The 25,151-nt window shown below is 40.7% G+C and overlaps 1 protein-coding gene across 3 annotated transcripts; it reads right to left on the minus strand.

Moving 5' to 3' along the window:
* Positions 1-1,089: 1,089 nt before the first annotated feature.
* Positions 1,090-24,915, minus strand: LOC143136815 (interferon-induced protein 44-like). 3 transcript variants are annotated; one of them, XM_076297490.1, is made up of 13 exons: positions 24,749-24,915; positions 22,817-23,946; positions 18,015-18,063; positions 17,875-17,919; positions 17,143-17,341; positions 16,837-16,986; positions 10,151-10,199; positions 9,971-10,004; positions 9,572-9,782; positions 6,884-7,033; positions 6,433-6,604; positions 4,329-4,429; positions 1,090-1,674 (listed from the first exon to the last, which is right to left on the minus strand). In XM_076297490.1, exons 5-13 carry the CDS (start codon positions 17,326-17,328, stop codon positions 1,495-1,497), a joined length of 1,233 nt encoding a protein of 410 aa, XP_076153605.1. In that variant the 5' UTR covers positions 17,329-17,341; positions 17,875-17,919; positions 18,015-18,063; positions 22,817-23,946; positions 24,749-24,915; the 3' UTR covers positions 1,090-1,494. The 3 variants fall into 3 exon arrangements, with proteins under 3 accessions (XP_076153605.1, XP_076153612.1, XP_076153619.1); XM_076297497.1 differs by lacking the exon at positions 22,817-23,946; XM_076297504.1 differs by lacking the exons at positions 17,875-17,919; positions 18,015-18,063; positions 22,817-23,946; positions 24,749-24,915 and adding an exon at positions 17,464-17,554.
* Between the last annotated feature and the right edge of the window lie 236 nt (positions 24,916-25,151).

Here is a 25,151-nt window from a genome sequence, read left to right on the forward strand (position 1 = left end):
ATGCCATATCTGATAAAGCCACCTCCTTCCCTATTATTCTGGTTTCTTCAAAAAGTTGCAGGATGATATATCTGTTTGTAACAGCACAGAACAGTCTGCAGGGCTCAGACAATAAGAGAGGACTTCTGACAAGTAGGCCTATGGTCAAAAGAAATGAACAGATTGAGCTGCAAATATGTCATATCTTAACCATCAACAGATACAAGGCATCTGCTATGACTACCAGTAAAAAAAAGCAGGATTATCACAGCACATGAAACGGTCACAAAAATATATATATTTGTTGCAACTTAATGTTTATTGTTAGGGGTGTTAAGCACTTTGAGTTTAAATTTGAATTACTGATTTGAATATGTTTAATGAAATACATATATGTATTATTCGTTATTTTGATGTAGGCTAATTTCAATTTTAATTTTCATTGTTAAGCTAATTTCTTGTTTAAAAGGTTACATTTAGTAATGCTACATTATCCATAACACATAGCAAGTTACGTTTAGATATGAATCACGTAAAGAACAAGAGTTTTAGATGATATGCTTGTACATATGTAAATTTCTGCCAGAGAAAAATCCTTGTTTTGAAGCCGTTTGCTCATTTATTTGCTGACTAGTTAGAAATATAGAACATTATTATTATCATTACAGACAAGATTATTCATGTTTTTCTTTTGTGTTCATTTTCATTTACAGTATATATTTTTTGGTAGACATTGACACTCAAAAGCAAAAGATATTCACAGGACTTGATCTGGACACCAAACGAATGACAGCCAAATTCTCAGACATGCAACAGTGCTTGAGGCATTTTCACAAGGTCTCCGTGCTTCAATGTCTGACACTGGGCGCCACTTCAGCCTTCTGTGCATTTGGAAATTCCAAGCCTGGCTAAGCCACCATGGAAACCCTTCTGAGACAAACAAAGGCAGCTAACAGTAGACAACTATTGCGTCATAGGGTTAACATGATAGGGGTATCATTTCACCAGGCAGTGTTATATGTGCTTAAGGATGAGTGTAAACATAAGTTAGACAATCTTAAAATGTAATTACATATGTTTATTCATATAAGATTCAATTAATTTCTCACCCACACACACATAAAAAACAAGAAGATTAAAACACATATCATGTAATAAATGCGTAGAAGAGATTTGGAATTTCTTGGAATAACAAATGAACCACACATTTCAAATATACTGTAAAAATGGAAAAGAAGAAGAAGCAGAAGAAGTTCTGTCTTAAGATTTCCTCTGAGTTAATTTTTTATGGAAATAGAATTAACAATAAGCACAGTACAGTTTAGATGGGAATTGCCTGGAATGTAAATGTTGCCATTTATATCAATTAATCATGAACTATTTATCTGTCCAGTACATTCTGATATGAAATAAGATCAGCAGCTCATTATAGCATTATGCATTATCCTTCTTATAAGTAATGAAACAGTGATTTTGCCTTATACTGCTCTTGTCTCTGGTTCTGACTGAACTCGCTCAGTTGTCTTCAGAGTCAGCCATCACTCCTACGTGGTCGTTGGCGAAGTTCAGGATGTTAATTAGTGCAGACAGCATCAGCACATTCAAATCAAGTTTGAGACTGCCCTCTTCATGGTAGTTTTTCACCGGGAAGATGTTGGTCATGGGAACTCCAAATTTATTACTGAAGATCTGCATCTAAAGACACACACACACACACACACACACACACACACATACACACACATGCTACTTCCATATCAAATCACTAATCACTTCTCATAGACTAGAGAAACATGTGGTCACCCTCTCTGAATGTTTTGATAAATAAATTCCAAGGAGGAAATCACAAATATCTGTATCAGTTTTGAAAGCCCATTTGGAGTTTCAATTCTTTGCATTTTACAAAACATGCCTTTCAGCCCAGCTTCAAACATTCATTGCTTCTTAAATATGGTATGAACACCTTTGAAACTTTGTGATGATGGAGAATTGAAGGATCTAGAATGTAGAGTTGAACTCGAGTGTGTACCTTGTGTACTTCTCCAGAGACTTTCTCATGACTGCAGACAGGGGTTAGTTGTATGGGGTTAGTTCGTAATGGAAATTTGGTTAAGTCTGCTGACGAGGTGAAAGAAAATTGCTTAACTCTAACAGAGTAATTAGTGTATCTCTGCAGCTAAATAAACAATTTTCTTATACAATATTCTGAATAATGGGCAAAAATAGTGTTATAGGACAAGTTGGACATGGAAAAATAATTATTGGCACATTATTGCATCACAATTTATAAACCAGATAAGGTGGTTGTCTAGACCAGTCATTCCCAAACTGTGGTCCGCGAGGGTAGTGGTCCGTGAGGGTACTGCAGGTGGTCCATGGAAAAGCAAAAAAAAAAAAAAATATATATATTTTTTAAACCTTTATTTTACCAGGAAATGCTAACATATATTCTAAGAATATGTATATTCATATCAAATTTAAATGTAAATTAAATAGTAAAGTTATTGTGTGATTATTGTGTGACTAAAAGGCTAGTGGCACTAGGCTGTGACGTTCAAGTGCAGTGCCGCTAAGCGCTAACGGTTAGAAGAACTGGTTAGAACCACAACATGGATCGGTGGATGGCAACAGGTTCTCTGAAGAGAAAAGAGGCAGATGTTAACTCTAGTTCTACTAATAATGAGGAGATTGACAGTGAGTCGGGCCAGATTCCTCATAAAGGTATAAAAAAAGGAGGGTGAAAAGAAAACTTATTCTCTTTCTCTGTCGCTCTCTCCCCCTTCTCTATCTCTCTCTCGCTCTCAGACAGACAGATGTTCTTATTATGGTAACGTTATACATTTAATAATATATTGTTAAGAAATACGTTATTGAAATGAACTTGATTATGCCATCGGGCGCTTGAGTAAATAAATAAATTAAATACGTGGCAGCCGTTGTGTGCAGTAAACTTTCTTTTAACAAGCCTGTTGTACCCGCCTTTTACGAGTAGCCTATGCGTCAATTAATATTAATTTCTATACAAACCAAGACAGCGGATTCCTAAAGAAACGCAAACAACCCACCCCAGTGTATTTAAATTAGCTATGTACAGTGACTCGAAGAGTCAAAACCGCTTGGAGCTCCAGTGGAATTTTTTATTTCACGACAAGAATTCAAACTCCGAGCACGGTTCCAATTTCTTGGGCAGTAAAAGCTCACGCTAAGAACCAACCTAGATTTTGTTTAAATCTACACACTTCATATTATGGCTACTGAAAAATGTAAGGTTAATTTATCAAATGCTATTTTGAAGTATTAAAAAACTTTTTTTTTTTTTAAACATATTGGTGCTTTTACGATAGCCTACTGATGTGATGATGCCCAGTTATAGGCCTAGTTTTAGTGCTAGTAGGCCTATTAAGAGGTGCAGATTAATTCAGGTAGGGCTGTGGATAGACATTTTATTAAGGGTATTATGAGGTGGTCCGCGAAAATTCTTCATTACAAATAGTGGTCCACACACACAAAAAGTTTGAAAACCCCTGGTCTAGACATATCCCAGCCCTTCCTGTAATTTTTTTGAGTTTGAAGAAAAAACACTGTCCAAGATGATGTCAAAGTGATCAAAAACTATTTGTTTCCTGAAATATTAATTGTCAGATTTGCTATTACACCACTATAGCACTGTGGCTGACTACACATAGCCTGCAGGGGGCGCAGTGGGTCACAACACTTAATTGCTTTCATGTGGAAATATGATCATATAAATATTGCATATGTCACTATATTTTTTAATATATTTACATAAATATAAAAATTGTAAATATATTGATGTAGATATTTTTCTCACGTCACTTTATGACAGAAATACAATGCAACATTGTAATATCTCAAGGGATATCTCAACAACACCAAACACAACAAATAACTACCCAGATGGTCAAATGAGGCCCTGCAAAGGGGGCATTTTGATACTAGATAAATAAATCTGACCCCTGTAAGAGTAAAGAGCATGGTTCGCAGAGCACAGTATAATCTGGCTGAAAGGCTTGTTCACCAAAATGCATAAAATATCAAAGGCCTGTAGTGTAAAAACAATTAGAGACACAGACACACATATTTGGGGTTTTCCATGTGTTTGGCATCGGAGCACCTGAGAACCAAATGTTCAGAGAGGATGACTTGTGAAATTTAAATTTTCAAACTTGATTATTTGAAACCTTTATATTAAGCAAGGGAGTCAGGTAGCCAGAAACTAAAATAAAGGCAATTACTACAACCATCAAATCCGTAATGTTTTTAGTTTAGAGCAACACTATGAAGAATGTAATCTGACACATATGGACATTTCTGAGTGGAAAGCTCACATTCTCCTTGATCTTCTTGCTTCTGTAGACAAGTGTGATGTCCTTGTGCACCTCAGGACATGCCATGTCTATTTTCGTCAGCACTGCGACCTCAGGGATTTCTGCAACAGAAAACAGATTGAGTTCATGGTCCGAAATGGACATTAGCTGTAGGGTAGATAGTATATAATCACTGATATTGTCACACCTCGGTCTGCCAGGAGATGCCGCCAGAAGGCTCAAGCCCCTGGAGATCACCCGGGGAGACCCTGTGACTGATCATGAGGCTCACCTGTGGCTCGTTTGGTGTGGCCTTCTTAAGTCCCTGTTGTCTGCTATTCTATGCTCAGTCATGGTTTTCGCCCTCGTGGATGGTGGTTACTCTGCTCCTGTGGATTCTACGCCTGTGCTGCCTGCTACTGTGCTATCGACCCGGTCTGTAAGGATTACCTATTATTTGCCTTGGATTTTTGAACTACTGGCCCTCCTCCTGCATCTACTCTTGTGAATTGTACCGGGACTTCTGTTTCTTTGTTTATTCCTCTATTGGATGGATCTTCTGTGTGTTATGACTTTTTGACTGAAAGACTTCTCTGAAGTAAAGCCTGTGGGCTTCCGTTTAGTTTGTCAGACATTAAACTCTGTTGAAACCCGATCTCTGTGGTCTTGCAATTGTGCTCACCCAGTAGTATAACAGATATTGCAGCCCAGCTGTCCAGCAAATTGATTCTCCTTTATTCTCCAACCAGGTGATGTGCTTCAGTGAATTTGGGTGGTTTGGGTGTGTTTTTAAATTTATTTATTTTTTACTTAAAACGCACACATAAAATTGGACATAGCATAAGAGACACAACCGCCTACTCACACTGGCAATCACTGAACTGTGCCATGTGGTCAGACTACTCAAGTTCAGAGTTCCCAGAATGTTCTGTCATCATTACCGAGCTGGCCTTTAAGAGGGGCAATTCAGCTATGTCTATTGTTCAATGTCCATGATATTCACAACAGTATGCTCTTAAAAATGCAGTGCATATGCATATGAATTCAATATGTTTGAGGATTCTTCCAGATCTTTTTTTTTTTTCCGCATGGCCAATTTTCCCTCAAGGATTTCCGTGACACTGAAAGACCAGGGTACACAAAACTTGGTGGGCATGTAGCCCCACATGGATAGGATGGAATCATCGTTTTTCGTTTTTTGATCTGTAGCCCCCCCGCTGGACTGGACCCCCGAAAGTAGGGTAGGGCAGACACAGTCTTTTGTGAATATCTCCACAAAAGACTGTGCGGCGGTCATAATAATAGATATTACAGTATATCGTGATGCTGTTTTACGGTTCTGCGCTGACTGATTATGCGTGTAATAATAGATATAACAGTTTATTGTGATGCTGTTTTACGGTTCTGCGCTGACTCCACGCAGTGACTGCGCCGCTGCCTTGACGATGGTGTGAACCTTTTGAACCTTCTGCGCCTCCTGTCTCTGCATCGCTCACCACCAAAACAGTAATCAAAATGGCAAACTGAACATTGCGACTGCAGTGCTGAATTATTAATGTTATTTGTTGGGCCTTTTCTTGTTTACATTTTGTAAAAGTGTATCTATAAATAAACACAGTCAATACTGTAAGTCTGAGGCTATTTGCAAGGTGTCTGCCACCCAGTTTATGTTATGTTAGCTGGCAAATGGCCCACAACTGCCCAAAAAGTACTGCTTGCTGTCAAAGTGCTGATTTCAAAATGTTACTGACAGATAAACACACTACAATCAGATAATCCTGTCATTGTAATCAAAACATTTCTTATGTCAGCAAACTAGCCTGTTGTTACTACCCACAGTTGGCTGTTTGAAGCAGCTGGGTATCAACACACAGGGTAAATTCCAATCACAGTCCTTGCAATATACGTCGCACTGACACAAAGTTGCAATTTTTGGAGGTGCTCGTCAAGCAACAGCGTATAGGCCCCTTGGAAGGGGGTACATGGAGACCCAGAGGGGCTCTGTGGGGCTACACCGTCGATTCGACACAGAAGCACAACACAGCCTCTTGGACGGTTGAGAGGGCCTTGTCTGTATTAATTAATACATGCATTTGAAGAAAACATTAGTTTGATAGCTACTTACTCAGCTCACTGGCTTTTATTCTTATCTCCCTCATCTTCTTGAAGAAGTCATCGTCTATCAGAGACACCTTGTCAGCGGGGACGATGCCTACGAGGCAGTGGATTCTGTCACCCAGAGAGGGACAGCTGTTGTAGTGTGGATCGCTGTCTGATATGGGGCTTCTAGGGTTCAACTGCAGGGTAGAAAGAAAGTAGCATCAATTGACTTAAAACAGAGACTTTCTAATGAGGAGACACAGCACTGAAAAAATCCTCTATAGAAATGCATGGGGTTAGTTTGTAACGCCACATATCTTGCCCCTTCCGCGGTGAAAAAGTCAACATGTGAATACATCGTGCCAATCATGTGTTATCTTGTAACCAAGGCCACATCTACAGTATAATGTGGCCTTTAAAGGTGTGTTGTTAACTTGTAGCCATTATGAATGTGTCCTTTAAGGGGGTGTTGTTACCTTGTAGCCATTTTTAACGTGACCTTTTAAGGTTTTCATAAGGTCTTCAGGATGCACCCCTCCAGAGTCACCAGATTCCAATCCCATGACATCACAGATGACAAATGGCAGTTGTCCAGATTTACCTTTTCTGATTTTATGGATTTGAAACTAAACAAACAAACAAAAAAGTTATCATAATCATTGTGTAAAAAATCACATCTCATTTGTTTTTGTTTTTTTGGATTTGAAACTAAACAAACAAACAAACAAACAAGCTAATCATAATCATAGTACACATTCTACATCACACCTTATGCATTTTTGAACTTATTTACCAACCCCACTCTCACTCATTCACTAAATTCGTTCCAATTTTAAATCGATTGAGAGAGGTGGTTTTGCCAGAAAAGGTACCATGTAAACAAGTAATCTGATTAATGGAATGCATTTCTTCTTTCTGTGTTCTCTATGTGTAACACACAGTGAAGTGAACAAAGTTAAGAATTGTCGAACAACTTGATGGCCGTGAATCTCCTAACAACGACTTAGTCAAAGTCAAGTGTTTGATGCAGTAAAGGTAAACAGAGAATTTCTAATAGGGCTCTGGGGAATTGAATATAGCAGAAGTGTTGTAGTCAATATTGGTCTCGAATCCCCTTTACCATGGTCTCGCTCTTGTCTCTGAATTTTTCTTTATTTCAAGACCAGGCAGGACCACTCATAACAAACCTTTAAGATGATGCAGTACTATGATTGGATGTATAACATTCAACCAACAAGGTGTAATTTGATAGAGGCTGTTTATCTCATTGAGTGCCAAAACATGCGTTGAGTGCCAAAAACGTAATATTACATTTTTAGCTTTTTTTAAATTACGAAACTAGACACTCTAACACACCTTATATGTGATTTTGGGAACTCTGTGATTAATGGAAATTAAATATATGACGATCGAAAACTCATGAAAACGTACAATCTGGACATTTTATCTGGACATTTTATCATAACTCGGTTGCCGCTTTGGGTTGAATCAGTGACGCATGCACATCAGGTCAAAACCAGGCCATTTTCGTGGGTCTATCACGAGGTGGCAGTCTTGCCAGGTCTCGCTGATCACTTCCCGGAAAGTTTACACAAGTAAGTAACAGGCAACACTTCATATTTCATGAAAGAGGTTATATCTCCATTTCTAGAAAAAGACAGCGATTTTGATGAAAACTAGCCACTGTTTAGCTTGGGATTTCTCAGGAACAGAGGCATGTAGAAATACACGGTTTGCACCCACCGAGAGCTTAAAGTCTCACCTTTTAAACGAGCCATTGTATGTGTTCATAGCTATAACACAGAATATGCTGTGGCTGTACAAAAATCATCAACAATGGTCTAGATTGCTGGCACTCTAGGACAAAGCTCCCGAAAACAGCTTGGCATTCAATGAGTTTTACAGTGTACTGAAAAGTTAAGAAAGACGTATGTACTGTACTGTGATTGTTTATTGTTATCATAGTTGAAGTTATACCATGATATAGATTTTAGCCATAGCTGAGCCCCAATATGGTGCCTCTGTTTCACATTTCATAATAAGTCATGTCAATAGCCTCATTTCTGGACTTGGTCTCGCCCTGCTTTGGTCTTAATCTGGACATGGTTTTGACCTGGTCTCGCCCTGCTTTGGTCTTAGTCTGGATTTGGTCTCGCCCTGCTTTGGTCTTAGTCTGGACTTGGTCTCGCCCTGCTTTGGTCTGTTCTTGGTCTTGCACTGCTTTGGTCTTAGTCTGGACTTGGTTTTGACATGTTCTCGCACTGCTTTGGTCTTAGTCTGGATTTGGTCTTGCACTGCTTTGGTTTTAGTCTGGACTTGGTCTCGCTCTGTTTTAGTCTTAGTCTGGACATGGTTTTCACATGGTCTTGCCCTGCTTTGGTCTTAATCTGGACATGGTTTTGACTTGGTCTCGCCCTGCTTTGGTCTTAGTCTGGATTTGGTCTTGCACTGCTTTGGTCTTAGTCTGGACTTGGTTTTAACTTGGTCTATCCCTGTTTTGGTCTTAGTCTGGATTTGGTCTCGCCCTGCTTTGGTCTTAGTCTGGACTTGGTCTCGCTCTGCTTTAGTCTGGACTTAGTCTTGCTCTGCTTTGGTCTTAGTCTGGACTTGGTCTTGCACTGCTTTGGTCTTAGTCTGGACTTGGTCTCGCTCTGCTTTAGTCTTAGTCTGGACATGGTTTTCACATGGTCTTGCCCTGCTTTGGTCTTAATCTGGACATGGTTTTGACTTGGTCTCGCCCTGCTTTGGTCTTAGTCTGGATTTGGTCTTGCACTGCTTTGGTCTTAGTCTGGACTTGGTTTTAACTTGGTCTATCCCTGTTTTGGTCTTAGTCTGGATTTGGTCTCGCCCTGCTTTGGTCTTTGTCTGGACTTGGTCTCGCTCTGCTTTAGTCTGGACTTGGTCTTGCTCTGCTTTGGTCTTAGTCTGGACTTGGTCTCGCCCTGCTTTGGTCTTAGTCTGGATTTGGTCTTGCACTGCTTTGGTCTTAGTCTGGACTTGGTTTTAACTTGGTCTATCCCTGCTTTGGTCTTAGTCTGGACTTGGTCTCGCCCTGCTTTGGTCTTAGTCTGCACTCGGTCTCGATACCCGTTGGTCTTCATAAAGACTTCGTCTTAAACTTTAGAGATCTATAGTAAGAAACTGCAATGAGGAAACTGTCTTACCATCTTTGTGAAGCTGACATCAGTTGCTGCATCTACAGTGGCTGCACTGGTCATGCGGTCCTGAAAGATGCTGTCGATGGTGTTGACGAAGCTGGACTTCCCGGCTCCGGGTGGTCCGTACATGAGGATCCGCAGATGTTGGACATCTGGACTGCCGAGTTGAAGTTCCTGCACTTTGCTTTTCAGTGCTTTAAGTTCCTTCTCTTTGTCTCTGTCTCAAACAAATGTTCCATATCAGCTAAATTATTTCGGTTCCACTAACAGAAGACATCAGTGATTGATTTTAGAAAACGGTTTAGGATATGATTTGCTTTTATCAGCGAAATTACTCATGTTCCACACATAGGACATATCAATGATTGATGATTGCTAAGGGAAATGCACTGATGCTTTGCTTACCCCCATTTGATTTCTCTCCAATCTTTTTCCATCACTGCATGAAACATAATGTTAAAAAATGTATCTCCTTATTATTGTTATTGTTGTTCTTCTTCTTCTTTTTCTTATCCTTCTGCTTCTTATTATTATTATCATTGTGTGTGTGTGTGTGTGTGTGTGTGTGTGTGTACATGTACTCACATGGAGAAGGCAGAGTAATCTTTTTTTTAAATAGCCACGCCATTTCTCCCTGTGTCACAGAGTAAAATGAGAAATGGTGAATATCAAAGCAGATTACTCTAACAACTTTTTTTTTCCAATTTAAGACTTGTTAATTACATCAAAAAGTTTGTGTTTGTGTGTGTCAGTGTTTACATTACCAGCCAGAAAATGACCGGTATCATGTGTAGTTGCCGAGCAGAAACGAACAAACAAACAAAAACACGGACAGAATGTCTGGAGAAAAAAATGCTAAATTCTGGATCTGATCTACCTGATCACTTCTGAATGTAAATTATGATGAGTTCTTCATGACAAGGGTTTACATGTAAATGAGGATGGGGTTCTTCATGATAAGGGTTTACATGTAAATGAGGATGGGGTTCTTCATGATAAGGCTAAACAAATCCTGAGACGGGTAATTGGAGATTGGTTCAGATTGATAAAGTCATCCAAGAATGACTGCATGACTCACCTGCATGCCCCCACCCAACACCTCCTCTTCCTCACCTGCCCCCCCAACACCTCATCTTCCTCACCTGCCCCCCCAACACCTCCTCTTCCTCACCTGCCCCCTCAACACCTCCACTTCCTCTTGCTCACCTGCCCCCGAAACACCTCCACTTCCTCACCTGCCCCCGCAACACCTCATCCTCATCCTCATCTGTGTGTGTGCATGTGTAGGCTGATGTGTTACTAAAGGAGGCTACTTAAAGCAGAACAAATATGTTCACTATATATACCTTCACATCAACAATATTTTACTCAAACACAAACACACACACACACACACACACAATTAGAAAAAGAGCTCTTCAAGAGGTCATCATCAGTTGGGCAAGGTTCTACAGTAGGTGTATTTTACTATTAAGTTAACTCAGGCATTTTATACAAATCAACATATACTTATTAACCACATCTAGATTTGGCTGTGGAGAAAAGCTAGGCCATTATGATAACATTGTTGTCTTTAGAAGTATTGCCACGGTATTATATATTGTATATTATACGAAAGCTGCATTTCACATAGAAGAGCTTATTGCTATTGTTGTATGTGTCCTACTTTGTGAGGAGAGGATGTTTATATGCTTATCAGCAGCTTGCAGAAACAGTTTGACTTTCATAGACAGGAAGTGGTGACTGACACAAAGCAGCGTGTGGTTTAGTGTGGGTGCAGGATCGGATAAGTGCTCGTGGGAACAAAACACATAAAATGGGCCAATATTGCTTTGTGACCATGTTTAATGGCTGTAATATTTGTACAGGGAACGCACACACTCTCTCCCATGTTGAACGCTGAACACCACACATAGTTATTCCGATTTCCCTTTAATGCAAACATTCATAAAGCTTAATGAAAATAAGAATTCTTCTATCAACCAAGGTGAAGTTCAGTCTCGTATCTAACACTATTTAAAAAAACACACAGCTCAGCATTTCAGTGGGGCAAATTCTAGCTACCTTATTATGACCGCCGCGCAGCGAAGCGGCGGTCATATAGGTTTAGTCAGATTTTTTTTTTTTTTTTTCTTTTTCGCATGCCCAAATTTCCGTCAATGAGTCCCGGGACACTGAAAGACCGGGGTACACGAAACTTGGTGGGCATGTACCCCCACATGGATAGCATGGAACTGTCATTTTTCGTTTTGATCTGTAGCCCCCCCGCTGGACTGGACCCCCCGAAAGAAGGGTAGGGCAGACACAGTTCTCTGTGAATATCTTGAGAACTTTAGGGCCTAGGATGACCATTTTTTTCTGTATGTTTGCCTCCAGGGGTCATGTTAACCCATTTCATGTGCACACATGTGCACAAACAGATACACACACACACACACACATACATTCACAGTAATCATACGTATGACACATACTCACACAGTAGACATATGTACGCTTGCATGCACAGGCACATACGCAGGCACACACACAAGCACACACACACACACACACACACACACCCACACATACACACACTCACACACACACACACCCACACACATAACATAAACATAACACAAACAATCAAGAATTTCTCAGAATTATGAACAGGCAAGATGGAGGTGGGGTTGTATAAAATTAATTTTACATGTGAAATCTATGAACTAATCATGTTTTGGTACGTGTTGTCTAGCACAGGGGTTCCCAAACTTTTCAACCCGCGACCCCCAAAATAACCGTGCCAGAGACTGGCGACCCCCACTATCCCTGGATGTGACTCAAAAAATAAAATAAAATGTGCGCACTGGCCGTACGCACTAGGCTTATCCAAACACGGGCTTAACGACAACACAAAAGAACAGAGCAGCCTGTTATGATTTTACATATAGAAATTTACTATATGATAAAAGCAGAATACCTTAGTCAAAAAATAATATCCATGAGTTCACCTTATTGCTGTCATGTGCAAACTTAACTTTGAAACATTACTTTAATTTCCATTTTAAAGCAACACCAAAGCACTTTTCCTGTCGCACGCACGCTTGTTTATCCAGCACTGCCTTTGGAAATAACGGTAGAGTACGTTGCATGATTTTATGAAAGTATAATGTATTGCGACATCAGAAGCAAGTCAAATTTGTAGTTTCTTATGTCTCATTCCATCGAACTACAGATCCGCTACCCGATCTGGCAAACTTGCATAGTGCGGTTATAGCCGATAGAGGGTCGCGAAGAGAATGCAGAAGTGCCGTTCACCCTGTTACGACTTGATGATTTTGGAAACAATATTTTAATGTACAAAAAATTATTTGGTGTTGCTTTAACAGAAGAATATCTCAGTCAGGGTAATATCCACAAACTGTTGTAAACATATACATTGTTGCTGCGCAAATTTACATTTTGTCAACTACGTTTCAGCGTTAATCTCATCTAATGAGATGGATGCGCCCTATGCGCGGAACACAGCAAGTCCATTCTTGGTTTAATTGTGGAGACGGCCACACGGAGATCATCCTCCACATTTAGACGCGATCTGTATTTGTTTTTAATATATGTCAGTGCAAAGAACGGCGTCAGTACGTCCATCGCGGCCTTGGATAGCTGTGGATATTCCCTCTCGACTGAAATCCAGAACTCAGCAAGCGTCTTGGAATTAAAATCTGTCTTTAAAGTGCAGTCACATGACAGCTCAACCAGTGCGTCCTCCATGCCTGCTGACAGATGACTTGCGGTGGTTACAGTGAATGGTGATCTTATCCAGTCATAATTTTTCAGAATTTTTTTTTTTCCAAATTTATTTGATTTATGGAAATCATTTCGCGACCCACCCCTCGCCGTCCCGCGACTCCCCACTTTGGGAACCCCTGGTCTAGCAGATACCAGTGAGAATTGAGTGTGGATAATGCAATTTAGTGAGACAGTTAGAATCATATAGGCCTTTCAGCGTGATTTCTTTTTGTGGAAAAAATGTGCTGGACTGGGCGGCGGTCATATTTTGTACCGCTCTGCGGTACATCTAGTTTACATTACGAAAGCTGCATTTCTTTACATTATACGAAAGCTGCATTTCACATAGAAGAGCTTATTGCTATTGTTGTATGTGTCCTACTTTGTACAAAACTATTAGCACACACCGATGCTACTAAAGGGCCCTCCTAGTCTGTGGGCCACTGTTAGGGCCCTGCTAGGGCTTAATGGGCTGTCTGGGCTTATGGCTGGTGTCCCTCTGTCTGTCCACTGCTGACCTCCCTTACTACATCTCAATATACCCACTACAGCTAACTAGACTAAACCACAGTATACCCACTACAGCTAACTAGACTACATCTCAATATACCCACTACAGCTAACTAGACTACACCACAGTATACCCACTACAGCTAACTAGACTACATCTCAATATACCCACTACAGCTAACTAGACTAAACCACAGTATACCCACTACAGCTAACTAGACTACATATCAATATACCCACTACAGCTAACTAGACTACACCACAGTATACCCACTACAGCTAACTAGACTACATCTCAATATACCCACTACAGCTAACTAGACTAAACCACAGTATACCCACTACAGCTAACTAGACTACACCACTGCTAGGGCCTAATGGGCTGTCTGGGCTTATGGCTGGTGTCCCTCTGTCTGACGGGTCTTCCTTACATGCTGACCTGCACTCTGAACATTCCTGGTGTGTCTCTCACTCACTGACTTTTCTCATCACTTCATTCACGTAATCAATTAGTAAACATTTAGTATATGAGATATATATTTCTGATAATGAAGATCAAAGACTCACAACAAAATGACCACCATGCTGCTATCAAACACATTAACACATTAATCACCATGATTACTTTGAATGAATGAATGAATCAATTAATTTATATATATATATATATATATATATATATATATATATATATATGAATAATAACAATAATAATGTATATTAAATAATAATAATAATAATAATAATAATAATAATAATAATAAAAAACATTGATCCACAGGTGAATGTGGTTGAGCTGTAGAACTGACTTTCCTTAACTCAGTTCTACAGCTAGGATGAAGATCTTGGTATCAAGACAAACTAGATGACCTAACACAGTCATTGGTTTTATACTTGACATGATGGCAAGAGGACCAGGGCTCAATACCACTCACAATCAACAATAATCATTGCAACACAAGCTAGGTCTGAGCAGAATGCAAACTAGGTTTGTGCAGAAAAAAAAACAGAAACTAGGACAGTAAATGATACCATTGTTGTCTTTACAACCTTCTCACTTCTTATGACATAGCCTACATATTGATAATTTTGTTCATGCTAGCACAAATGGAAAGAACACTGTATTAGAGAGGTTATTAGTTGTGTTTGTCCTACCTTTATGAGAAGAGGAGCTCTGCGTTTATATCTCTGTGTAGGCTACTGGATATGATCATCAGCAAGCTTGCAAAAAGAGTTTGACTTTCACAGAAAGGCTTGCAAAATGAGTTTGACTTTCACAGGAAATGATGGCTGGCATGAAACAGCGTGTGGTTTAGTGTTTGTACAGGACATAAGATGTGAACATAAGATGAGCTAGTAGGCCTGTGGGTTTGTGACAGTGTTTTATGGCTGATATGTTAACAGGGTACACACATTGTTTTCCCCATGTTGAATACACATACAGTATAATTGTCTTTCCAATGTCCCTGTTCATTAGAATAATCACTAAGCTTTATAAAAATAAGAATTCTTAAAACAACCAAGCAGAAAGGTCTATTCTACTAAAACACTGAATCCCTAAAACCATGAGTGAAAACACAGCTCAGCATTTCAGTGGTTCTAGCTACCTGACACAACTATTTGTTTGCACTGATGCTACTACTGGTAGGGCCCTACCTGACACAACGATTAGTTTACACTGTGCCTGACGCTGATACTACGATGGCCTGTAGGTGGGGGTGTGGAGCTCTCAGAGGAGGGCTGTGTGAGCGGCTGGCTGTCATTCAAATGAGGTGCTGCTAGTTTGAATCCTGGGGCTGAACCATACAGTGCACACAATTAGTAATGGAGAGAAGATGCAAAGCATTAGAAGCATTAGGGCAAAGCATTAGAGGTTATTAGTTGTGTTTATCCTACCTTTATGAGAAGAGATCTGTGTTTATACCACTATGTACTGTAGGCTACTGGGTGTCATCATCAGCTAGCTTGCAAAAACAGTTTGACTTTCACAGACAGAAAGCGGTGCATGATGCAGATTGTGGTTTAGCATTTGTACTGGACTGGGTGTGTGTGTGTGAACAACCTACATAAGGTGAGGCAGTATCGCTTTGTGATCGCTTTGTGTGTTTTATGGCTGTGATGTTTTAACAGGGAGCACACACACTTTTTCCCCATGTTGTATACTGGACACATATCATTATCATGGAATAACCATTCCAATTTCCCTGATCATTAGAATAATCATGAAGCCTTATGAAAAAAAAAATCTTAAATTAACCAAGCAGAGAAGTCCATTCTACTAAAGCACTGATTACCATGAGTGCAAACACAAATCATCATTTCAGTGGTGGAGATGCTAGCTACCTGACACAACAATGGTTTACACTTTACTGTAAGGGCCCTGCTCGTCTGTGCTGGGTCTGTCACGCCTACTTTTGTTGCTGGCATTTGCTCTGTGCTCTTGCGTGTCTTTCCCTCTGATGGCCTGCAGGTGGCGATGTGGACGTAGAGCTCTCAGAGGAGGGCTGTGTGAGCTTATGGCTGGCAGTGACGCATGTACGTCAGGTCAAAACCAGGCCATTTTCATGGGTCTATCACTAGGTGGCAGTCTCGCCAGGTCTCGCTGATCACTTCCCGGAATGTTTCCAGAAGTAAGTAACAGGCAACACTTCATATTTCATGAAAGACGTTATATCTCCATTTCTAGAAAAAAAACAGTGATTTTGATGAAAACTAGCCACTGTTTAGCTTGGGATTTCTCAGGAACGGAGGCGTGTAGAAATACACGGTTTGCACGCACTGAGAGCTTAAAGTCTCACCTTTTAATCGATGTATTGTACGTGTTCATAGCTATAACACAGAATATGCTGTGGCTGTACACAAATCATCAGCAATGGTCTAGATTGCTGGCACTCTAGGAGAAAGCTCCCGAAAACAGCTTGGCATTCAATGAGTTAATATTAATATAATGTAAATCATTGTGCCTTTTTTAAGTGGTTGCCCTGTAGTTGTACCGTGTAGCCCTCTGGAATGTGACCTTTTAAGGCACTGATGATGTCGCTAGGCTGCACTCCAGAATCCCTTCCATTCTCCAGTCCCATGACATCACTGATGACAAATGGCAGATTCCTTCCACGTTCATCTTCAAATTTGTTGGTTGTATTCTAATAACACATTGGAATAATAACCTTGCAAGGCAGTTGAGTATTTTGCTAATTCCTGCTATATAAAATGTATTTCTAGCCACCTTTCATTTAACTCAACCATTATAATAATGCAACACTGATGCGTTCATAATGAATACACAGAAACAGTCTCACTGTCTTAGTAAAGCTGTGGTAACCAGTTGCCACTTTGCAAGCTGTGTTGATCATCTTGTCCAGAAATATGCCCTTTACAGACTGGATGAAGCTGGACTTTCCGGCTCCAACAGGGCCAATCACAAGGATGCGGAGATGCTCAACAGCAGGATTCTTGAGTTGAAGTTTCCTCAGATTCTTCTTCATCTCATTGTTTTGACTATATACAATAAAAACATACATAATATGTTCATGGAAGATTCAGTTCAACTGTCTGAATATTTTAACCTGGCCCTAGCCAGATGAATGTCGTTCCGCTTAGCTCCGCCTAGCTTCACTCACATCCATCTGGAACCTCTTCCATTGAGAGTGATTTCTCCAACCAACTTTATGGTTTAGCCAATCAGGACGCAGGGCGGGAGTTTCATAGATGTGACATAGCGTAGAAGCGACTGTGAGACTGTTATCAGCGTCACGGGTTGGCTTCGATGTGAGTGGTTGAAGTAGCACGTCAATAGATGACGGACAAGTGGCTTATTCAATCATATGCAAGCATTTTTTGATTAGGTCCAGCCTTCTGAAGCAACACTTCAATGGATCGGTTCCAGATGGATGAGTGGAGCTAGGCGGAGCGAAATTCATCTGGCTAGGGCCAGGTTATGAATATTTAGGAATGTTGCAGAATATGTTGTGATCCATTTCTCAACAAATTCACATTAAAGATCAAAATTTGACAGACAGAAAAGATGATACATTAGACTTTCCCCCAGTTGATTTCACACCAGCCAGCTTCCATCACTAGAAGACACAAAGACCAATCAGATGGAACATGGTTTGTATCTACAATACATGTATGTGTGTGCACTTATGTGTAGAATTTATTGGATACTTACTGGGATCAGGGGGAGGTGATGGTTTAGACAAATAATATCCCATTTTCTCCTGTCAGAATAAAACACAGAGTGAATTTTGTGCATCTATATCAACTAATCGGATTGCGTGCAAATGTGTGTGGTTTTGGGCCCTATTTTGGCGATCAGAAACGGATGGTCAGAGTCATAACATTTATAGACATTAAAGGCGTGGCCAGTCCAGATTCACTAATATAATGCTGTGCTTTTGTGATCAAACGCTGGGTGCTTGGCACAAAAGGGTTGTTCTTATGTTTCTTAATCAGTCATGGGTGTGTTTTGGGCGTAACATCCTTTAAACCAATGAGAATAACATCTGTCATACCCTTTAACAGAGCAAAAAGCGCAACTTCAAACAGCACATGGTATTTTGATAGTCAGCGGCGCATTTGAAAGAATCTGTTTGCACACAAGAACCTATGTAACAGGGATTCCACTAAATCTTTACTAAAACCTGTTTGTGACTAGCAGAGTATAGCCTACATGCATCTGCACTTTGTCTATTATTTTAACTCATAGGCAAAGTGACACTAACTTCACTGTGGTCTCATAGTCAACAACAAAACATTTCTACATAGTTATTTACTTTCATTATTGACTGATAAGTGGTTATCATGTAACATATAGCCTGAAAAAAACAACACTTATCCCAATAATATTGAATAACTGAATAAAAAAACGACAAATCCAAAGGATATTTATCCTGTAGCTAAGGGCTGCTTACATCTGCTAACAGTGCATCTTCAAATGTGCTTCACATGTGCCTTTTGCCTTGACTTGAGACTTGTGTGAGTCGGGGGCTGAACTATATTTTCACTAACTTTTAGAGGTACCCTCCAAAACACACAACGTAGTTGTAGCTCCCCATTAGCGCGCAGATACACAATGTTCAGTAAAAAACAGGGTGATCTTTATTCCATCGTCGACCATAATCCTGTGAAAACTGACAGTAAAACAACACTTATAACAGCTGCTTGCCGCAACCACATTGTATTAACACAGCAAGCTTGTAGACTTTCTCAATGTACCTCGTTGGCAGCTTGTTACCAAAGGAGCTAAAACCAGATCTTGTATGTATCTTCAATGCATCTCTTCCGCCAATATGACTGTCGACAATGCGCTCTTAAAATAACATATTGTAATGTCGGTGTCTTTTGGACTGAGTGCTAGCCTCCCAGAATGCAATGTGTGTGAATGCTGGTTTGTGTAATGAGTGTAATTGCGTTTACCGTGTCATGTATGTGTTAGCTTGTGTAGTCTTTCTTTACGTTGTACCTCATGTGTTTTACCCGGTGAATTGTATGTGACTATCCTGTTCGTGTATCGTGCTTGTTTTATTGACTTCCCTTGTGTAATGGTGTCTTTGTGTTTGGCTGATTCCCGCTTCAGCATAAAATCTTTGATTGGACAACTGTGTGTGTCGCATCAATCATTAAAATATCTTCAACACATTTTTTACAAATCCAATGTAGTAACTAAACTTAAAAGTTAATATTTTTACATTTCTGTGTAAAATGCGCTTATCACGCTGCATCACAGATCTTTCTCTCAGTGTGTCTCCCCAAAAAGGGTCCCTCTGGCATTTTATGCAAATTAGGTCCGCCCCACGCTATTCAGAACATTATGTAGAAGACATAAAATGTATGTACATACAACTGTGCAATAAGTGTACTGAAACTAGATGTACCGCAGAGCGGTACAAAATATGACCGCCGCCCAGTCCAGCACATTTTTTCCACAAAAAGAAATCACGCTGAAAGGCCTATATGATTCTGTCTCACTAAATTGCATTATCCACACTCAATTCTCACTGGTATCTGCTAGACAACAAGTACCAAAACATGATTAGTTCATAGATTTCACATGTAAAATTCATTTTACAACCACACCTCCATCTTGCCTGTTCATAATTCTGAGAAATTCTTGATTGTTTGTGTTATGTTTATGTTATGTGTGTGGGTGTGTGTGTGTGTGAGTGTGTGTGTGTGTGTGTGTGTGTGCGTGCTTGTGTGTGTGCCTGCGTATGTGCCTGTGCATGCAAGCGTATATGTCTACTGTGTGAGTATGTGTCATACGTATGATTACTGTGAATGTATGTGTGTGTGTGTATCTGTTTATGCACATGTGTGCATATGGAATGGGTTAAGATGACCCCTGGAGGCAAACATACGGAAAAAAATGGTCATCCTAGGCCCTACGGTTCTCAAGATATTCAGATCAAAACGAAAAATGATGGTTCCATGCTATCCATGTGGGGTTACATGCCCACCAAGTTTCGTGTACCCCGGTCTTTCAGTGTTCCGGGAATCCTTGTTGGTGTACGGGCAATAAATGTACGTAAATGATTTTATTGTAAGGCCCCTCATTAACAAAAGTTCACAAAACTTGGCATGCATTCGGAGGGTGTCATAATGATCCTACACTTCCAATTTCGTGCAATTTTGACTATGTTAGGTCACAGATACCTGCGATTACAACACCTCATTTTTACTTTTTTGTGTTTAACTAGGTGGCGCTATACATGAAATGAGTGGTTATGGAATGGGTTGACATGGCCCCTTGAGATCAACATACAAAAAAAAAATGGTCCTCCTAAACCTTACGGTTCTCGAGATATTCACAGAAAACTGTGTCTGCCCTACCCTCCTTTCGGGGGGTCAAGTCCAGCGGGGGGGCTACAGATCAAAACAAAAAACGATGGTTCCATGCTATCCATGTGGGGCTACATGCCTACCAAGTTTTGTGTACCCTGGTCTTTCAGTGTTCCGGGAATCCTTGACGGAAATTTGGACATGCGAAAAAGAAAAAAAGAAAAAAAAAATCTGACTAAACCTATATGACCGCTGCTTCGCATAATAAGTGGATGGTGAAAAGCAACAGGTAGGATTTAAAGTGTGGCGTCTGTGCTTGGAGGCTTGCAAATATTCATGTTAACTAGCGTTTGCTAAGCATATGTCGATTGAAACATAACCTATTCAATTAAGATAGCTAGGTGGCTACCATGCTCATACTGAACTTTTAATGGCAAACTGCAAACAGAAATGTCACGCTAGCTACAACTCATTACATGTTTCCATTTCCTAACAATCCTAATATTAATAGCTTACTATTGTGCTGATAATGTGGAAAACAAAGGCTAGAGTTGGATCAGCCTTATCCTTTGTGAGCAACAGCTGGCAAAAGGATGTTATGAGAACCGTTTAGACTCTCTTAAAGTGACAATGCACCGTTTAACAATACTTCAAGTTCAAATTGGCAGAATTTCTTTTGTTCTTTTGTTTTACTTTAGTCGTTTGTGTGGGTTTTTTTTTTGGGGGGGGGGGCAATTTGTTGTTGCATACCCCTCAAAAAATGGGTAGCTGCGCCCCTGGTCTTGGCGTGAGAACGAACGAACGAACGAGACAGATTGAAGAGAGATTTATTAACCTGGCATGACACAAAAATACAAAGATAGCATGCATTTACCATTAGACAGATATTTAAATGTAAATGCCAATATTGAAATGCAAAATAGAATTGTTAATGTAAACCATTATCGTTATTTTTTATCGTATGCTTTCCCACTAGTCTCACTAGCCCATTTGTTTATTTTCATGGAAACGGTTGCTATGCTTTCATGCCCCTCATTGGCTAATTCGATGAGAACGTTTTAGAAACAATACGGACAACAGCATACGATTGGTTTGGCTCTCGCCTTAAGGAAGCTGGGCCATAGGCATTCACAGCAGTGTGATTGAGCGACGAACGAAAGAACGAACAAGAACTGGAAAGGCAAACTAGTTCAGGTCGTTCATTTTAACTCATTGAATGCCAAGCTGTTTTCGGGAGCTTTGTCCTAGAGTGCCAGCAATCTAGACCATTGCTGATGATTTGTGTACAGCCACAGCACATTCTGTGTTATAGCTATGAACACGTACAATAGCTCGATTAAAAGGTGAAACTTTAAGCTCTCAGTGCGTGCAAACCGTGTATTTCTACACGCCTCTGTTCCTGAGAAATCCCAAGCTAAACAGTGGCTAGTTTTCATCAAAATCGCTGTTTTTTTCTAGAAATGGAGATAAACGTCTTTCATGAAATATGAAGTGTTGCCTGTTACTTTCTCGTGTAAACATTCCGGGAAGTGATGAGTGAGACCTGGCGAGACTGCCACCTCGTGATAGACCCACGAAAATGGCCTGGTTTTGACCTGACGTGCATGCGTCACTGATTCGACCCAAAGCGGCAACCGAGTTATGATAAAATGTCCAGATAAAATGTCCAGATTCTCCGTTTTCATGAGTTTCACGATCGTCATATAGTTCATTTCTATTCATCACAGAGTTCCCAAAATCACATATAAGGTGTATTAGAGTGTCTAGTTTCGTAATTTTTAAAAAAAGCTAAAAACGTAATATTACGTTTTTGGCACTCAACGCATGGGAAGGAAAAACGTAATATTACGTTTTTGGCACTCAATGAGTTAAAGACCCGTTCGAACGAACTAGATCGTTCGCGACCGACCACTATTCACGTTTGTGGATAGCCTGTCTTTCTTTAGACAATTAAACGGAACAAACAACAAATTGAGCACAGCGTTAGTTCTGGCAGGCCACGGAGTCAAGCTAAGCTGTCAGCTGGCCTGTCAGCTGAGAGTACCCTTAGCTCGTCATTGGCTGAGAGGCATTTAGGCCCTACTTTTAAGCTGCTCTAACATGGCTGGGATTGCCGTTCCCTTTGCAAGCCACTCTGCTATAGAGCCTACGCGTCTTCATGAGAGCTAAGTTTATACTGTCATTTGTGCTCACCTTTCTCGTTATGGCAAACATCGAGGGGGATGATCACTGGTCAGCTGATTGCATCCTGGATACCCAACCGCCTCAAGCCACCGAGGTAGAGGAGCCGATCGGAGACGAGAATGCCAAACGCCGAAGCTCTCGCCTGGCTAGTAAACAAACCACCTCTTTAAGCGAGTGGCCGCTTCCCCGTCTCCTCGAGGCCTTGTACGAGCACAACATTCCCACTCCGGTCGGCGCTTCCCACAAAGAGCTTTTTGCCGTGTTGACCCTGCACCCGGCCCAGTATCCACAGATCCTGCCGAGGAAGGCTACGGAGAAAAGGAAGAATTGCACGCCCGCAGGCCAGACTCCAGCCTCCGCTGTCGCCCCACCGAGCAAGAAGGTCCGCGCCCCCGCGTCTGCAGCAGCAACCAGCGCGGCGGGAAAAGCCGACGATATCCTGGCACTTCTGTCCAACATCCATTCCTCCATCATCAACATGGATTCCAGAGTTCAAGCACTGGAAACTAATCGAGCTGCATCGTCGCTGCCTTTTACTCCAGCCGGAACATCAGCCTCTCCACCAGGGGCGATTCTAGACCTAGAGCTTTGCTGGGGCACAGGCCCCCAACTCCCAATACATAAAAAAATGTGCGCGCAATATGAAATAAATGGCTAGCCTACGGGTAGGCTACAAGCATCAAAATCATTATTGTCACTGTCATACTGTAGGACTAGCACTCTCTCCCTCAATTGTTGTAGCAGCCACTATCCAGCAACATTCAAACACAAAGGCATTAGTAGGCCTATACTCACTGCATGAATTTAATAGGCTTTCCTACTAACACAAGGGAAGCTTATTTTTAGTCAAAATTGAGATATACTTCCCTCCCAGTCCTATAGTCATCCTGGCAATACTGCTGTTCTTTGTAGCTTAAATAGCCTACTAAAGCCTTCATACTGACTTTTGGTGATAATTTCCAAATGCTTGCCAAATGTTTGCCATTAAACCATAGATCAAATCACAGCACTGGCTACCAACATAAATGTTAATGTTACCGTTAATGTGGACAATTATCATACTCCCTCGTCCTCCTCATCTCTCCTCACTGTTCCTCTCCTTCTGCCTCTGTTCAGGAAGAATTTTCTGATGTCCATCTCTGAATAGTTTATCAGAAGGCTATGTTTAGTTTTACAGTAAGACAGCTTCACAAAAAGTATAGGCTACTTTTACAGGACTCTCTCTACAGTAAGTAGGCTAAATCATTAATTCTCTGCATGTGTGCATGCAGCCTACGCATGGTGTGCGTGTGTGTGTGAGGGAGAGAGCACAAGCTGGTAAACTGTTGCTAAATTTAGGCTACAATGACGCTAAGCATTGAAAATCAGATGCTAATTATGTGGGCAACATTCTCTAACAGCGATCCACTTTTTTCTGTTAAACAAGTTGTGAATTTGTTGTAACATTAAAACAGGGGACGACTTATTCTGCGCTCAAAGTGATCCAGCGGTTTCCACTGTACAACGAAACACTCGGAAGAATCATGTGAAAGATTTTAATTGGTTGTTGCGTTCAATCTTACCCAGCTACAGAGGTGCTATTTCCTGATTGGCTATTATGGGCCCTTTCTTTTTTCTTTGTTTATTTTATTGGCTGGTAAGTGACAGGCTCATGACTAAAGCAGGCACGGATGCGCTCATGAATGCCGTTTCCAGCGAGAGCAGCAATTTTACTGGGGCACTGGAGACTTTTACTAAGGCACGTGCCCCAGTGAATAAGGTCTAGTGACGCCCCTGCTCTCCACCACGGGACGGGATTATATATACACGGGATTATATATATAGATAATTAGATATTGGACTTAGTGTGGACAGGCCTTAAGACACATATAAAACACCAACCAAACCATAATGTGCCACAGTAGTCCTAATAATAATCCTTTACAAAGACATAACACCAACCCTAATGTCTGCAGTTTGCAGTTAGGACTAGACAGTCCCTTAGAGAGAAGCTGAACTCCAGAATCCCCCAGGTCGTTGTGACTCAGGTCCAGCTCTATCAGGGAGTTTGGTGACTGTAGAACAGCAGCCACAATTCCACAGGACTTCTCTGAGAGTTTGCATTCAGCAAGTCTGCATAACAACAGAAATAAAGACAAAATATTGCAGAGATGGATAAATGTAAGGGATACAATGTGCACCGATAAATCAACACAATCAAGTGATCTTTCGCAGATCATTCCCATGCCAAATCACATACACATACATACACACACACACACACACACACACAGACACACATACACATGACAGTGAGACCCGACAAGACTTCCAATGTACATGTATTTGTACCTGGGTAAAATGG

The sequence above is a fragment of the Alosa pseudoharengus genome, unplaced genomic scaffold (assembly GCF_046254945.1).
Source record: "Alosa pseudoharengus isolate Yale_2024_CS ecotype anadromous, Long Island Sound unplaced genomic scaffold, YU_APseudo_1.1 YU_APseudo_1.1_scf_1, whole genome shotgun sequence".
Taxonomy (NCBI): Eukaryota; Metazoa; Chordata; class Actinopteri; order Clupeiformes; family Clupeidae; genus Alosa; species Alosa pseudoharengus.

Excerpts from the sequence above, each read along its gene's own strand:
- LOC143136815 (XM_076297497.1), bottom strand. The coding sequence starts at position 17,328 with ATGAAGAAGAATCTGAGGAAACTTCAACTCAAGAATCCTGCTGTTGAG. Across the intron at positions 16,987-17,142 it reads ACCACAGCTTTACTAAGACA|AATACAACCAACAAATTTGA; the intron begins GTGAGACTGTTT and ends ATGTGTTATTAG. Across the intron at positions 7,034-9,571 it reads ATGTCAGCTTCACAAAGATG|TTTCAAATCCATAAAATCAG; the intron begins GTAAGACAGTTT and ends TTGTTTGTTTAG.